We start from the raw sequence: 15,096 nt of genomic DNA, 5'->3' as shown, positions 1-15,096 counted from the left end.
ATTGCTGTGATTGCATAGCACTTCTCCCAAATCGGTTCTATCCTCATTTGAGACGGAGGCGACTTAAGCAAAATCTAGCAGCAACTCCCCCGTCAGACTCGAGAAGTACTTACTACCAGCATGGTTTCTCTTTCTAGCGGAGCATCACTTTACGTCATTGAGACCTTTCAACTTCTCCCGAATGTTGTTCTGTAACATGATGCTTGCCAGATTGGGCTCGTCTTTTTGAGATAAAGACTGGTATTATGCCACTTAAAGTCTCTTCTGATGGGGCCTTTTATCCTCATAGTGCTCAACTTCACCATCCCCGGGAGCTAGCTGAAGAGATCTGATGCATTCTTCGTTCATCCTATAGCGCCTGCACATCAATCAAAGTCTGTCAGCTTGCGCAGACTCTCGGTAGAATAGAGGATCTTTTGCAGCTCCTCCGCGCTGAGGCTGACAGCCTCTGGAACGTTTCGGGGGGCGGCGTGACTCCGTCGCCAGCCCGCTTCTGCTTCTGCGTCCTTGTCCAGCACGATGAGGGAGGACAACGCAGCATCGTTCCCCTCGGTAGCGGAGGAAGCACTTGTGTCGACGGCAACTAGGAGGCGTCCAGGCCCAAGAATCTCTACGTCGAGAGGGTTGCCCGGGAGGCGGATGGTTTCGTAGTGGCGGAGGGTGTTGTCGTCGAGGAGCTGGTAGTGGAAGAGGGCGGGCACGCTGGAGGCGGTGTTAGTCCGGGAGACCACAATAAAGAAAACAAAAGAAAAATCAACGTACCGTTCACAAACGACAAACACCCCCGCCGTCGCCGCCGTCGCCTCGCCTCCCCAGCCACCATACGCAAGCAACCTCGTGACCGCCACCCTACTCAACCTATCCCCAACAACCTCCTTCGCACGCCCCAGCAGCCCGGCCCGGCACAGCATCCGCCCCTCCACCCAGTCCCACACAAACAGGTCGTCGTCCCCGCCGCCCGACACCAGCACCCTCTCCCGACCACCGGGCGCCACGCACAGGCGGCTCACAAACTCGTCGTGGCCCAGGCAGAAGCCCTCGATGACGTGCGCCTGGGGGATGCCGCGCGACACGCGGATGTGCTCGTCGCGGTCCGCCGTGAGGATGTACTCCCTCGTCCGCGCCCGCGCCCCCGCCCCTGTCCCCGTCCCGCCGTCGTCCTCCGCCCGGACGGCGACGGTCCCCACGCAGATCGCCGTCAGCATGGACACGTGGCCCAGGATCAGGGTGTGCTCGAACGGCGGGTCCTGCTGGTGGTGCTGGTCGGCCGTGGCGGCGGCGGCTTTCCGGCCGAGGCTGATCTTTTGGTTCTCGAGCGCTTTGAGGTTGCGTTTGGTGTGCACGGTGAGCTCGTTTGCTTGCGGTTTGAACGGCGGCGGGGCCGGCGTCGGGGTAGATGAGGCCGGTGTGGAGGACCGGGATTGGGGTTGGGGTTGGAGGATTTGGGAAACTTGGGACTGGGGGAGAGCTGGGGAAGAGGGGATGAGCGGGAGGGCATAGACGTCGCCGAATTTGTCGGCTGAGAGGATGGTGCGGCTGTCTGAAGTCAAAGCGAGGGCGCAGGGGCGTTTGGGCATCGTCCTGGGACGTGAGAGTTAGCTTCAGCTGGATGCTTCAGGGATAGGGGTGAGCTTGCCGTTGGCTAAGCTGGTTTAGGTTGCCGGCACCGTCGTGCTCGAAGACCCAGATAGTTTTATCCGAACCCGTGATGGCTATCAAGTAGCGGCCGTCGGTTGTGGCGTAGAGCCCCTGAATGAACGGCCTCTCATTGGTGGGGTTCTCCTGATAGTTCTTCTTGGTCTTCCCCTGGCCGTTGCTGGCCTCAGCAGCATGGCCGCTGGATGGTGAATCTTGGTTATTTTGGACCTTCCTGCGCTTGGCAGGCGGCCCTTCAATCGCAGGTGATCCTGGAGCATCTGTTGATGGGCCGCTTGGCGCATCTGCTTGTTTCAGGGGGTACTTCCACGTCGAAATGTACTCGAGGGTAGAGGTGAAGGAGTGGATGTCGCTTCCCTGTGCGGCAAAGACGGTGCTGCCACACACTTTGAGGAGATGGTACGGAACGGTCATCATGAATCACTTCGTGATAAGATGAGATTGGTCCTGTGGCTGAGGGTAGAAGAAACTGTGGGAGCGATAGACCAACGGGGACCGGGGTGGAGTCTAACACAATTAACTTGAGGTCTGGCGGGTGTCAGTGAAGCGCACTCAGACAGCAGCGAATCAATAACATACCGTGACTCTCAAAGCGTAACAGCGTCTTGACACTTTGAGTGACAAGTGGACTCAGTCGGAGCCTGGTATGGATAGAAATTTGACAAGACCACGCCACACATGTGGCTTGTGGCAGCGCGATCTGCCTGCTGGTTACAGTATAGATTACACTAGAAGACCTGCAAAACCCATGCAATAGCCGGCACTCAACGAAGGAAAAAAACTGGAGATTCGCTGTCCAACAGCAGATTGTTCCTGGATGTACTCGGTAGTGACTTGTTGCTCTCTTGGGACTCAGTTGGAGAAGAGAAAAGTGGGGCGAATGACTGCTCTTCATTGGCCAAACCCACGTAACCCTAGGGAAGCACCACCCCCACACCCGCAGGTCAATTGTGTGTGAAATTCCGAAAGCTGCTACCTCGGGGAACTTTCTCGCCCAAGCAACATCGCGAATTCCTCAACTTCCTCGTTTCCTCAACGCAAACAAAAATCGCCCTGAAAAATCCTGCCTTCATAACTAAGAAGATATGGGGGGCAAGACTGGAAACAAGGCCGGCTACTTCGACAAGCTGAAGGGCTTGTTGGAGGAGTACAAGTCCATCTTCATCGTCACGGTTGACAATGTCTCGTCGCAGCAGATGCACGAGATTCGCCAGGCCCTCCGGGGCGAGGGCGTTGTCCTGATGGGCAAGAACACCATGGTAGGCCAGCAACTTGCCATGCCCGCACCAATTGCGCCCCGACTGGTTTCTGACGCGATCAAATTTTAGGTCCGCCGTGCGCTCAAGACCTTCGTCTCCGATACCCCCGAGTACGAGCGCCTGCTCCCCTTTGTCAAGGGCAACGTCGGTTTCGTCTTCACCAACGGTGACCTCAAGGATATCCGTGACAAGATCCTGTCCAACAAGGTCGCTGCTCCCGCCCGTGCCGGTGCTGTCGCCCCATCCGACGTGTGGGTTCCTGCCGGCAACACGGGCATGGAACCTGGTAAGACATCCTTCTTCCAGGCTCTCGGTGTCCCGACCAAGATCGCCCGTGGTACCATCGAAATCACGACCGATCTCAAGCTCGTCGAGGCTGGCGGCAAGGTCGGCCCCTCCGAGGCCACTCTGCTCAACATGCTCAACATCTCTCCCTTCACCTACGGTATGGGCATCGCTCAGGTCTACGATCAGGGCAACACCTTCCCCGCGAGCGTCCTCGACATCGGCGAGGAGCAGCTGCTGAAGTCGTTCTCCTCGGCCATCAGCACCATCGCTGCCATCTCCCTGGCCCTCAACTTCCCCACCCTGCCGTCGGTCATCCACTCCCTCATCAACGGTTACAAGAAGGTTCTGGCCGTTGCCATCGAGACCGACTTCAGCTGGCCCGAGATTGAGGAGCTCAAGGACCGCATTGCCAACCCCGATGCTTACGCTGCCGCCGCCCCCGCCGCCACTGAGGCGGCTGCGGCTACCGAGACCAAGGCTGAGGAGAAGGAGGAGGAAGAGGAGGAGTCCGACATGGAGGGCGGTTTCGGCGATCTCTTGTTCGTGGCCCCGCCTCTGTCCCATCTCTCGAGTGTGCTGCTAACCTGGTCAACAGCGGTTAAATGTAACAGCATCACCACGGTGTTCTTGGGCTGGCAGTCCCGGCTTGCGTCTGGTAAAGGTTTCGCGGATCGTTATCCACGGCTACATAGATCGTTTGCGGCTCAATTAACCACTCTGTGTCTGATGGCCCAATCCATGACTAGTCTCCCGTTTGCCATTGACTATTCAAACTCGGTCAACTGGTCACTCCGATATTCGAGGTTAGTTATTTCCGTATTTTTTTGCTTTTCCCCGATCTGTGTCGATGATTATACAAATGAATCAAAGAGCTTTTTAACCCTGAACATTTTTTGATGACAAACCCATCAACACCCTATGAGACACAGTCGTCTTTGCTATTCTTCATTCTGCACATGTTTTACACATCCAACATGAGGGGTATCATGGCTGACGTTAATATACAGCCCGAATCAATCATTTCCAGATGTCTTGCTTCCCCCCGGCTTATCCTACAATCGCCGCCGATGTCTCGGTCGGCTCGTCCCCCGCCTGTGACGATGTTGATGTTGCCGTGTCGACCCCTGAATTTCTGAGCACCTCTTGCGCAACCTGAATCGCATGCTCCGGCAGCCCAGCCAGCCGCGCCACCTTAAGCGCGTGACTCTGCCTGTTGATCCCCTTGCGCAGCTTGTGCACGTAGATAAACCCGCCTTGGTCGTCCTCTTGCACATCCGTGCAGTACATGTCGACGACCCCGTCCGGCCCGCCGTCCTCCACCCTCAGCCCTTGCTTCGCCACGAGGTCCGCGATGCCGTGGAAATGCGTCGCAAACAGCGCCCGGCACTTGTTGACATGCAGTAGATGGTGCAGACCGGCGAACGCCACGGCCGTCCCGTCCTCGGGCGTGGTGCCCCGCCCAACCTCGTCCATGATGACGAAGGACCGCGGCGTCGCCTGCCGCAGGATGGACGCCGTCTCGAGCATCTCCACCATGAAGGTGCTCTGGTCCTGGTAGAGGTTGTCAGCCGAGCCGACGCGGCTGAAGATAGCGTCGACGATGCCCAGCTCGGCGTAGTCGGCCGGCACGTAGCAGCCGATCTGCGCGAGCACGGTGATGAGGGCGTTCTGCCGGAGGAAGGTCGACTTGCCGGCCATGTTGGGCCCCGTGATGAGCCAGACGCGGCCGTTGCCGTTTCCGCCGCCGAGACGGAGGTCGTTGCGCTGGAAGGTGCGTCCTTGCTCGGCGAGCCCGCCCTCGACGGTCGGATGGCGCCCGCCGATGATGGTGGTATGCTGCGACGTGTTGAGGATGGGGCGGACGAGGCGCTGCTCGGTGGCGAGCCGCGCGAACGAGGTGGAGATGTCGAGCTCGTCGAGCACGAGCGCGTTGCGCCGGAGCTTGACGAGGTTATGGATCACGCTCGAGCGGAGCGAGGAGAAGACGCGCTGCTCTTCGGCCCGGATCTGGAGGCGGAGCTTGTCGATTGCTTCGCCGAGGGCAGTCCACTCGGGTTGGTGGAAGCTGCGGGTCGTGCGGCTGGACGAGAGGGTGCGGATGGTGGGCGGTGGCGCTCCTACGCTCTCGTCGGCGGCGGTAATCTCGGGGTTGCGCTGGGCGTCCTTGCCCTTGACGTGGCAGATGTGCCCAAGCCCCGGGGTCCAGCGGAGGGTCAGCGAGGCGGCGTTAAGACGGGCGCGGAGAGTCTCGGTAAGTTGGTCTTTTTCTTGTCTGAGTGCGGCGAGTTCCTTGTGCAAGCGGGAGAGGACCTTCGAGGCACCCGGTCTCATAATCCACGCTTCGTTATCTTCACCATAGTGCTCCCTGAGAGAAGGCGACTTTTTCTTGGCGGCTTTTGCGCTCGCTCCCTTGGGGAGGAGGGTGCTGTCCTCTGCAGTGCCTTCAGTCTTGACGATCTCCTGGGCGAGGGCGATGATCTCGCCTGCTTCGCTGTCTTCCATCTGGTGCTGCTGCACTAGCCCTTCCTCGTCGATTGCGTCACGGATATTTTGGGCGAGCTTGAGCGGCTGCTTGAGGCTGATGCGGTTAACCATGGCGGAGAGACAATCTTGTTGTGGGCCATCGCTCCCTCGCCGAAATGAGACAGATGCATTTAGAAGATTGACGATGTCTTCTGTCGCTTTGATGGTGTTTGCAAGCCGGAGGAGGTCGTCGGGATCGCCGCGGTTCAGGGCAAACTTTTGCACGAGGCGTTGGGAATCATGGCTCCTCTGCAGGAGGACGACGATGGCATCGCGAAGGTCCTCATCCTGGATGAAGCGAGAGACTAACTCTTGCCTGAAGTTGATGACTTCCAGCGAGGTTGAAGGGGAGCCTACGCTGGCGTTAGCCGGGCCGCACGTATTCAGTCGCAGAGACATCAAGCCTACTAAGCCACTCGTTGAGAAGTCTGGCGCCGCTCTTGGTCACGGTTCTTCTGATGGCATGCAGCAGGCTTCCCCTGAAGGTGCCATCCCTGATAGTCTGCTTGATCTCCAGGGAGCGCATGCTGTTCTTGTCAATGCTCATTATGTGCATGCTCTCGTGGCGGAGCGGGGGTTGCAACTTCATGTTTAAGCCTCGTAAACGGTCTCTCACGTAATGGAGCAAGAGACTCCCCGCTTGCACTTCACCATCTGTAAACCTCTCGGCCGTCTGAACTGATATCTCGTCCTCCAGCATCGGCGACCAGTCGGAGAGCTTCCGCAGCTCGCCCTGGGGCGAGTAGCTTACAAGATACCTCTCCTCTTGCAGGATGGACAGTAAAGCATGGTTCTGAGCCGATTCTAGCGCCTGGTCCAGGACTATCTCTCGAGGAGATACCCGCGACAACACAGATCCGAGCGACGCCAAACTGGTTGGCTGGGTGAAAAAACAGCCGGTAGACAGATCTAGCCATGCTAGGCCAACATTAGATGGAATGTCATTGGTAGGATGGAACGTGTGTATAGATTGCTGGGCCTCTTGGCAGCTGGTATCATCCGATGCCGCCGGCTCGGGCAGGTGAATGGCCATGACATAGTTGTTTGCATAGGGATCCATGAAGTTTTCGTCGATGAGGGTGCCTGGCGTGACGATACGGGCTACTCTGCGGTCATGCATCAGACCACCCGACTTGACTTTCTCCGAGGGATCGTTCGGAAACTCCTCGGCGATGGCTACGTGGCGGTTGAGATCCTGGACCAGGATCTTGAGGAAGCGGTCCAGCTGGAAGAAGGGAAAGCCGGCCTGGCAGCAACGACCCATCAGAACAACGACGAACTACACAACGGCGTGGTGCAGGCATGGAACAATACCATTGGGACAGGCCCGGCACTCGTCTTCTTCTGTGCTACCTTGAGGTTCAGGAGCGGGCCGTACTCCTCGGCCTGGTCCAGGTACAGCTCGTAGAAGCCGCCGACGCGGGTGAGCAGCACGCAGTTGTCAAACTTTTGCATGTTGCGGCGTGCCTGCAGCACCACAGTTGGGTACGCGGGTCCATCTTCCTCGGGCGGGAGCGGCTGCGAAGGCACGACGAGCCCCTGCGGCAGTTCGTCAAGCTTCACAACCGTCCGGGTTTTCTTGCCGCGAACCTGGATCCGCTGCAGATGGAATTCGGGGGGGCGAGACCGGCCCGATCCTCCGGAGGGGAGCGGAACCAAGGCAGTGATCACATTCCGAAGACCAAACCGGCCGACGGTGGCGGAAAAGCAACGCGACCGCGCACGACTATGAGGGCCGAGGCACGCTATCCGGAGGCGCGGGGAGAGCATCAATTATGGCCTGTTTAAACTCCCCTCGGCATCGGCAAAAGGTTTGTTGAGGTGGCGCTGATGCCCCGTTCCGCAGGTGATTACAGCGTGGTTGACAAGACGACAACGTGATCTCGAAAGAGGTCGGGAGCCCGCGAAACCGGCAAACGTGAATCGATGAGAAGCATTAACGCGCTGCCAGTGGCTTCGGTGGCGCCGCAGGTGGCCCCACAGCATCTCCCGGCAAGCTGCCAGGGGTCTGCTTTTAGTGCGTCCCGTTAGGGGGTCAAAAGAAAAGCTTCTTTCTCGCCAGGGTTCACGTTTTTCCATTTCATCTGGATTTTCTCAAGAGGCAAGGCTGCAAATACACCAACAGGTGTAGCTTGCCGTCGTCCCTTCTCGGCGATCCAGATTCGGCCTGCAGGCGAACCTGAAGTTCGACCCTGCGGGTGATGTGCGTTTCTCGTTATGGTTAGCCAACAGCGGACATGGGACCACTTGTGAACTCGATCGGCAGGTCAACATTTCCGGTGTCATACATAACAATTCCAAATTCCGCCCCGGGCCATTGTTTAAACCTGGATTCCCGAACAGATGCTGATCTCGAGTCAACAAAGAACAGGGAGGCGGGAGAGCGTGGGGGCGAATAGACCCAGGATACGGGGATGGGTGTTTGACCGCCAACAACAGCAAACCTTTTGAGTTGACCCATCTGACGGGGCACCGTGTCAAATTTCGCACAGCAGATGCGCTAAAGATGGTCATTTTGGAAGCGACGGCGAATGCACACAACCGGCGCCGTTTGCCCAAAGTTCCAAGAGACGCGAGCCGGAAGAGATGGGTCAGAACCAATGGCGCGGCACCATGACCTGGCATGATTCAAGGGTGGCCCGATGTTCCTCGAGGTCTGGCCAACCCCTCGGTGGCCATTTGCCAGACACCATCGGCATCGACCGATTCGGACCCGGTTCTGTCATCATTTCCACGCATTCCGAGCTGCTCTCAGGCCATGTTCATCAGCTCCGCTTGCCTAACCCCGTCTGAAGGAGCTTATATCCCCGCTCCGCTGGCCTATCTCGGCCTTGCTGCTGTCCAGTCCAGGCCTCCATGTCTGTCGGACTGGCCCACAAGACAACCTGTCAGTGGAAACATGCCATTCTGGCAACCTGAAGAGCGTTGCCCGTTGCCTTGTTTAGATCCCGAGGCTGATGCCAGATGCTGATGAACCCACTTAATCTACCCACTGAGACGTTGGTCCTCCCGGTACATGGGATGCTACTTGGTCGAAGTATCTATCCCACTAGGCGGGTATGGTATAAAGAACTCTCGCCCTTTTTCAGCCCCGAGCCCGTGCGGGTCTTTTCTTGAAATCCGTCCCCATCTTTGCCTGGTGTCATGGTCAATTTTGTTCTAGTGGTTGGGCCTTCTATCAAGGCACACACAACACGCTCGCGCCAGCCCCCTTTTCCGCAGCAAAGTCGCTGCAGCGCATAAACTCCACGGCATCCACGGAAACCCGCGTGGTAGGACGTTCTGGAGCAAGAGGACCTTCACTATTGCCTTCGAGACATCTAGAGCATTCACCAACGTTCATGCCAAGCATGGCGACGTCTGTACCGTTGCCCTTGAAAGCGCAGATCCCTGTCACTCCACCCCCGGAATTCCAGATGTTCATGAAGGGGCCGTCTCCACAAGTCCACAAACCCTTCGCTCAGGACGCGGCCCAAGCAACCAACTCTGAACAACCAGAGAAAACCGCACAACCGACGCAGCCATTAAGACCACAAACCCAATATCGACATTCCCAGAAAACGCCAGGCCCAACTCGCCCGATCCCCCCGAACCCCCCTCCCGACCCAGCCGCAACTGCGACGTTCGACCCGCGCTACGTCGCCATGGCCTCCCGCATCGCCAGCTACTACCAGCAACGTTGCCAAGCCGTCGCCAACTTCCAACAACAGCGCTGCCAGGCCTGGGCCAGCGTATACCGGCAAAAGTGCCAGGAAATGGCGCAGGCGGCCATGGTCATCGTCACGTGGTACATCCGAGACCGCATCAAGCGGCGGCGCAAGCGGCAGAAGCGGGCCTTCAAGCGCGGGCTGGCGCGAAAAGCCGCTAGTGTTTCGACTGGCCGCAACGGCGGGATGACGAGGGGAGAGTCCGTACGACGTTGGGTCATGAGCGTGCCCCTAGGCGCGGCGTCCCCGACGTCGGCGGGGAATAGAGAGTTGCCGATGGATAAGGAGGAACTGGACTTTGATCTGGACCGGGAAGCGCCGGCGGACAAGGACGGTCAGTTGTTTGATATGGCGGATAATCTTATCAAGAGCCACCTGGCGAGGATTGATATGCCGCTGCTGGGGGCGTTGTCGTTTGTTGAGAGTGAGAGCGAGAGTGAGAGTGAGGAGGACGAGGAAGAGGAAGAGGAAGAGGAAGATTTCATGGATTATGAGGATGAAGGAGAGGAGGAAGATGAGAACGAGGACTATGAGGATGAAGAGGGAAGTGAGATGGCGAAACATGATGACGCTCATGAGGTTCGTGAAAGTGGAAAGGGAACTGGGAAGGAAACATGCATTTCCCAGGATGCACAACTGGGGACTACAACTAAGGCGAGCCGCAAGCGCTCGAGGAGTTCGGTTTCATAACAAGATGGAGTGACGGAGTTTGGGCTGGGGGGTTCCGGGCGTTTGGTCCACTAGTGTTTGTACAAGCGTATATATATATATATATACCATTGTGCTCGCTAGGATACTTCGGCAATATCAACTTCCAATATACTTACACATCTTCACCTACGACTTCATTCATAACCACTAGGCTTGACACTGCCTTTGCCCCTCCCCCCAGTTTGGCCGACGGTTACCCTTTGGGTTCTTCGGCTTGTATTGCTGTCCACGAGCATGTGATAGTGACCGTGACCTCAGGCGCTCACGTGTCAAGGCGGAGACAATAATGCCGGGCTTGAGCGATAGGACCCTGCATCTCCTAACATAGTTTCGTCATATATGTATTAGGTCCATCGACTACTCTCCTGACCTCCCCCGATGGCCTAGAAAGAGGTAGGTCTCCCTCGTAGCCCAGCGGCCATCGGGGGAGGTCACCGTAAACTATGCCACACAGACCCTCCCACACTTAGCCATCGTGAAGTTGCGAGTTCGATCCTAAGAATAGAAACAAAAAAAAAAAAGATAAAACAAAAAGATAAAACAAAAAGATAAAAAAAAAGATAAAAAAAAAGATAAAAAAAAAAAAAAAAAAGTAGAGCTGTAACCGAAGTAAAACCCTACCCAGGGTTTTCGTAGCCGGCTACCTCCCTCTAGAGGGGGCTAGCCGGTGAGCTTTTTGGTAAATTTTTTCAGGATATTTCTTTTTAAGCCTATCTACTATGCTAGCTTTAAGAGTGCTTTTGATGTTGGATCCTGAAATGACTGTTGTTGCTGTGACTAGATATCTGTATATATTAAACAAGGTACTGTAGTAGTTTGATAATCACAAGATGAATTGACTGAACAGCTATTGATTGCATGAGAATGGTGTTGATTGATCTTGCTACAACTGGAAGCCCGTTGAGAACACTGGGTAGGAGTTTCTGCGTCAGATGCCTCAACGCTCAATTACCAGACCTAAGACAATCCGGCTCGGTGTCGTCGTCTTCTGACGATCAGAGCCAATCTCGAGGGGTACCACACCCCAGAGTCGGGTGGTGAAGCTTGCGCAGGGGACTGTTGAGGAGAGTGCATTGGATTGGCTGGATGCTCCCCCAGGATTTGCGGGGAACCGGGATAACCCCTCGCAGCTGCTTGTTCTGGGTACGACACCCCCTGTCAGGCGCCCTAGAGGCTTTGGTGATCATCAGGTTGCAGCTGCAACCATCGACCAACCACCTGCGCTGCCGTCCAGTATTTACGTGTTTCACTTCGGCACGTCTTCCTGACCGTTGCAATTGGAATACATACCATGGTGCTGTGGTAGTCAGTTGTGAGAAGGGCCTCTGTGGTATTTTAATCGTCACTCAGCCGCCTGTTTCTCGACCACCTCCGCTCCAGGCTTGGACTGGCGGTGACGACTAACCAGAGCTTCCCATTTCAAGGTTCCCATCGACAGCCATACACAGTACTGCCATCCCGCATCAACTGCGTCCCCTTTCCCAGCCCACTTCTTTGCTATTCGAGCCTGTTTCTTGCTCCCCTCTCCCCTTGACCTTACCACCTCCACCACCACCATGGGCGGCGAAACACGCACCCAGAAGGGCCCGAGGAGCGACTATCCGCTCCGGGCACCAAAGCCTGTCGGCCAACTGATATCCAACATCTACAAAGACCGCATCAACCAGTTCTACTCGCGCGGCCAATGGGAGCGTCAGAATCTCCTGGCCATGATGAACGAGGCTGTCGTCTCGGGCGAACCTCATGTTCAGCTCTCGGTCTGGCATGCGCCGGGTCAGAGCAGGCCTACTTTCGAAGAAGCCACGTCCCACGAGTTCAAGAAGACCTCTGTGGGCGAGTCGTTTGGCCCGTCCTGGACGACCCATTGGTTCAAGGTCGTCTTGATGGTGCCCTCAGACCTCCGTGACAAGAGGCTTCTGGAGCTTCACTGGGATGCAAACAACGAAGGCATGGTGTGGACCGAGGACGGCAAGCCGCTCCAGGGCCTGACTGGCGGCGGTGAGCGGGTGGAATGGATCCTTCCGGACTCGTTCCGCGACGGAAAGGCGCACACCATCTACATCGAGATGGCATGCAACGGCATGTTTGGCAACGCTCCTGGCGGAGACTCCATCCAGCCGCCGGACCCGAACAAATACTTCCGGCTCAGCCGAGCCGAGATCGTCGCCGTCGATCCCGATGCCCGCCAGCTCCACATTGACATCTGGATCATCGGGGACGCCGCGCGCGAGTTCCCCCAGGATTCCTGGGAGCAGCACAAGGCGCTCCAGGTTTGCAACGAGATCATCGAGGCATTTGAGCTCGGCAACAGGGAGTCCCTCAAGACATGCCGCAAGATTGCCGAGGATTACATCGGGCCCAACGTCAACTCGGCCAAGGTCTACGACAGCGGCAAAGAACCCGTCGTGTACGGCATTGGGCACTGCCACATCGACAGCTGCTGGCTGTGGCCTTTTGCCGAGACCAAGCGCAAAGTGGCCAGGTCATGGTCTAACCAGTGCGACCTGATGGATCGTTACCCTGAGCTTAATTTTGCTTGCTCGCAGGCCCAACAGTACAAGTGGCTCAAACAGCTGTACCCATCCGTCTTCGAGCGGGTCAAGACGAAGGTTGCCGAAGGCCGCTTCCACCCCATTGGCGGCAGCTGGGTGGAACACGATACCAACATGCCTAGCGGAGAGTCGCTGGTCCGTCAGTTCCTCTACGGCCAGCGCTTCTACGAAAGCAACTTTGGCAGCCGCTGCAAGACCTTCTGGCTTCCCGATACCTTCGGGTACTCGAGCCAGCTGCCTCAGATCTGCCGCCTGTCTGGAATGACGCGGTTCTTGACGCAAAAGCTTAGCTGGAATAACATAAACCGGTTCCCCCATACCACCTTCAACTGGGTTGCTCTCGACGGCAGCCAGGTAATCTGCCACATGCCGCCAGCCGAGACATATACTTCCGAGGCCCATTTCGGTGACGTTAAGCGTAGCATGTCGCAACACAAGTCGTTGGACCAGGACGCCACGTCACTGCTTGTGTTCGGCAAAGGTGACGGAGGCGGTGGTCCCACCTGGCAACAAATCGAGAAGCTCCGTCGGTGCCGTGGTATCAGCGACAATGTCGGCCTCCTGCCCCGCGTCCACATGGGTAATTCGGTCGACAACTTTTTCGATCGGCTTGAGCGCAAGGCCGACACGTTTGTGACATGGTATGGCGAGCTTTATTTCGAGTTGCACCGTGGAACATACACGACCCAGTCCAACAATAAGCGCAACAACCGGCGATCAGAGATTGTCCTCCGCGACCTCGAGCTGTTGGCCACCATTGCTTCCATCAAGGACAGCTCGTACAAGTATCCGAAGAAGGAGTTTGATGACATGTGGGAGTTGGTGCTTCTTTGTCAGTTCCACGACTGTCTGCCAGGCAGCTCCATCGAGATGTGTTACCGCGAGTCGGACGAGGTGAGTTGCGCTCGAATTTTTTTTAATTTTTTTTTTTTTTTTTTTTTTTTTTTTTTTAACTACCGGACAGATACTTACAAGCGCGTCCAGTTCTACGCCCAGGTTTTCAAGAATGCCGAGAACATCCTCGAGCGGATCTCGAAGACGCTGGGAGTCACCCAAGTCCACACCACAACCCTCGCAGACGGCATTGCGGTCAATACGCTGCCGTGGCGCCGCAAGGAAATCATCCAGATTTCCGAGAATGAGGCCGCTGTGGCCTGTGGGAAGGGCCCGCTCCTGAAGTTGCGGAACTTCAAGACGAGCGAAGACAACCCTCTCGTCTCCCTGAAGCAGTTGTCGTCGGGAGCTTTCGTCCTTGAGAATAGTCAACTCAAGGTCACGGTGGAGGCCGGCTTGATTACATCGCTCTACGATAAGTTGGCCGAGCGCGAGGTCATTCCCAAGGGACAAAAGGCCAACCAGTACGTCATCTTCGACGACAAGCCCCTGTACTGGCAAGCTTGGGACGTCGAGGTCTATCACCTTGACACCCGCAAACCCCTGCAATCCGGCGAGACCAAGGTGCACGAGGAAAAGAAGCACCGCGTCAGCGTCGTTACCCGGACCAAGATTAGCGACGCGAGCTCCATCGAAACAGTCATCAGCCTCTCGGCCGCCATCGAGAACCAGCAGTCGTACGTCGAGGTGTCGAGCAAGGTCGAGTGGCACGAGACCATGAAGTTCCTCAAGGTCGAGTTCCCCGTCGACGTGCGCAGCACCGAGGCAAACTATGAAATGCAGTTTGGCATCGTCAAGAGACCCACGCACTACAACACCAGCTGGGACATGGCCAAGTTCGAGGTCTGCTGCCACCGCTTCGCCGACCTGTCGGAGCACGGCTACGGCGTCTCCATCCTGAACGACAGCAAGTACGGCTTCGCCACCGCGGGCTCCACCATGCGCCTCTCGCTGCTCCGCAGCCCCAAAGCCCCCGACGCCAACGCCGACATGGGCACCCACCACATCCGCTGGGCCATCCTGCCGCACCAGGGCAGCCTCTCGCACGTGACGGTCCGCAAGGCGTTCGAGTTCAATAACCCGCTCAAGCTGGCCTCTTCGCCGGGCGGCGTGTCGGGCAGCGCCCTCAGCGCCCTGGCGGAACCCCCCGTGTACCTGACCGACGACTCGAGCCCGGCGCTGGTGCTGGATACGGTGAAGCGGGGCGAGGACGACGAGGATGTGTCGAGGGGCGAGTTGCCCGCCAAGAAGGGCCGCAGCGTCATTCTGCGCATCTACGATTCCCTGGGCGGACGGGCCAGGGGCACGGTCGCGACCACGTGGGATGTCGCGAAGGTGAGCAAGGTGAATCTGTTGGAGGACGAGCTGGAGGAGGTGGTGTTTGAGGGCGGGAAGTTCCAGGTTGACATCGGCGCGTTCGAGGTTGCTTCGTACAAGTTGCAGTTGGCGTAAGGGTTGTTACCTTAATCCAGCTATGAGTGCAGACAGAGTTAGGCTTTTCCTTTC

At 57.1% G+C, this 15,096-nt stretch overlaps 5 protein-coding genes across 5 annotated transcripts; 3 read left to right on the top strand and 2 right to left on the bottom strand.

Moving 5' to 3' along the window:
* Positions 1-365: 365 nt before the first annotated feature.
* TRM82 (tRNA (guanine-N(7)-)-methyltransferase non-catalytic subunit trm82) lies at positions 366-2,070 on the bottom strand (the record flags this gene model as incomplete). The annotated part of the gene is made up of 3 exons (XM_071056555.1): positions 366-702; positions 763-1,581; positions 1,637-2,070. The coding sequence occupies 3 exons, from the start codon at positions 2,068-2,070 to the stop codon at positions 366-368; spliced, it is 1,590 nt and encodes a 529-aa protein (XP_070912656.1).
* A 671-nt stretch (positions 2,071-2,741) lies between these two features.
* RPP0 (60S ribosomal protein uL10) lies at positions 2,742-3,805 on the top strand (the record flags this gene model as incomplete). Its single annotated transcript, XM_071056554.1, has 3 exons — positions 2,742-2,915; positions 2,985-3,742; positions 3,799-3,805. 3 exons carry the CDS (start codon positions 2,742-2,744, stop codon positions 3,803-3,805), a joined length of 939 nt encoding a protein of 312 aa, XP_070912655.1.
* Positions 3,806-4,250: 445 nt separating this feature from the next.
* On the bottom strand, positions 4,251-7,496 carry msh1 (MutS protein 1; the record flags this gene model as incomplete). The annotated part of the gene is made up of 3 exons (XM_071056553.1): positions 4,251-6,079; positions 6,135-6,972; positions 7,041-7,496. The coding sequence occupies 3 exons, from the start codon at positions 7,494-7,496 to the stop codon at positions 4,251-4,253; spliced, it is 3,123 nt and encodes a 1,040-aa protein (XP_070912654.1).
* A 1,580-nt stretch (positions 7,497-9,076) lies between these two features.
* MFIFM68171_01130 (IQ calmodulin-binding domain-containing protein) lies at positions 9,077-10,123 on the top strand (the record flags this gene model as incomplete). Its single annotated transcript, XM_071056552.1, has 1 exon — positions 9,077-10,123. One exon carries the CDS (start codon positions 9,077-9,079, stop codon positions 10,121-10,123), a length of 1,047 nt encoding a protein of 348 aa, XP_070912653.1.
* Positions 10,124-11,700: 1,577 nt separating this feature from the next.
* AMS1 (Glycoside hydrolase, 38 vacuolar alpha mannosidase) lies at positions 11,701-15,042 on the top strand (the record flags this gene model as incomplete). The annotated part of the gene is made up of 2 exons (XM_071056551.1): positions 11,701-13,590; positions 13,681-15,042. 2 exons carry the CDS (start codon positions 11,701-11,703, stop codon positions 15,040-15,042), a joined length of 3,252 nt encoding a protein of 1,083 aa, XP_070912652.1.
* Positions 15,043-15,096: the final 54 nt, after the last annotated feature.

The sequence above is a fragment of the Madurella fahalii genome (assembly GCF_045866475.1).
Source record: "Madurella fahalii IFM 68171 DNA, scaffold_1, whole genome shotgun sequence".
Taxonomy (NCBI): Eukaryota; Fungi; Ascomycota; class Sordariomycetes; order Sordariales; genus Madurella; species Madurella fahalii.
This window is presented reverse-complemented; position numbering and strand designations above follow the sequence as displayed.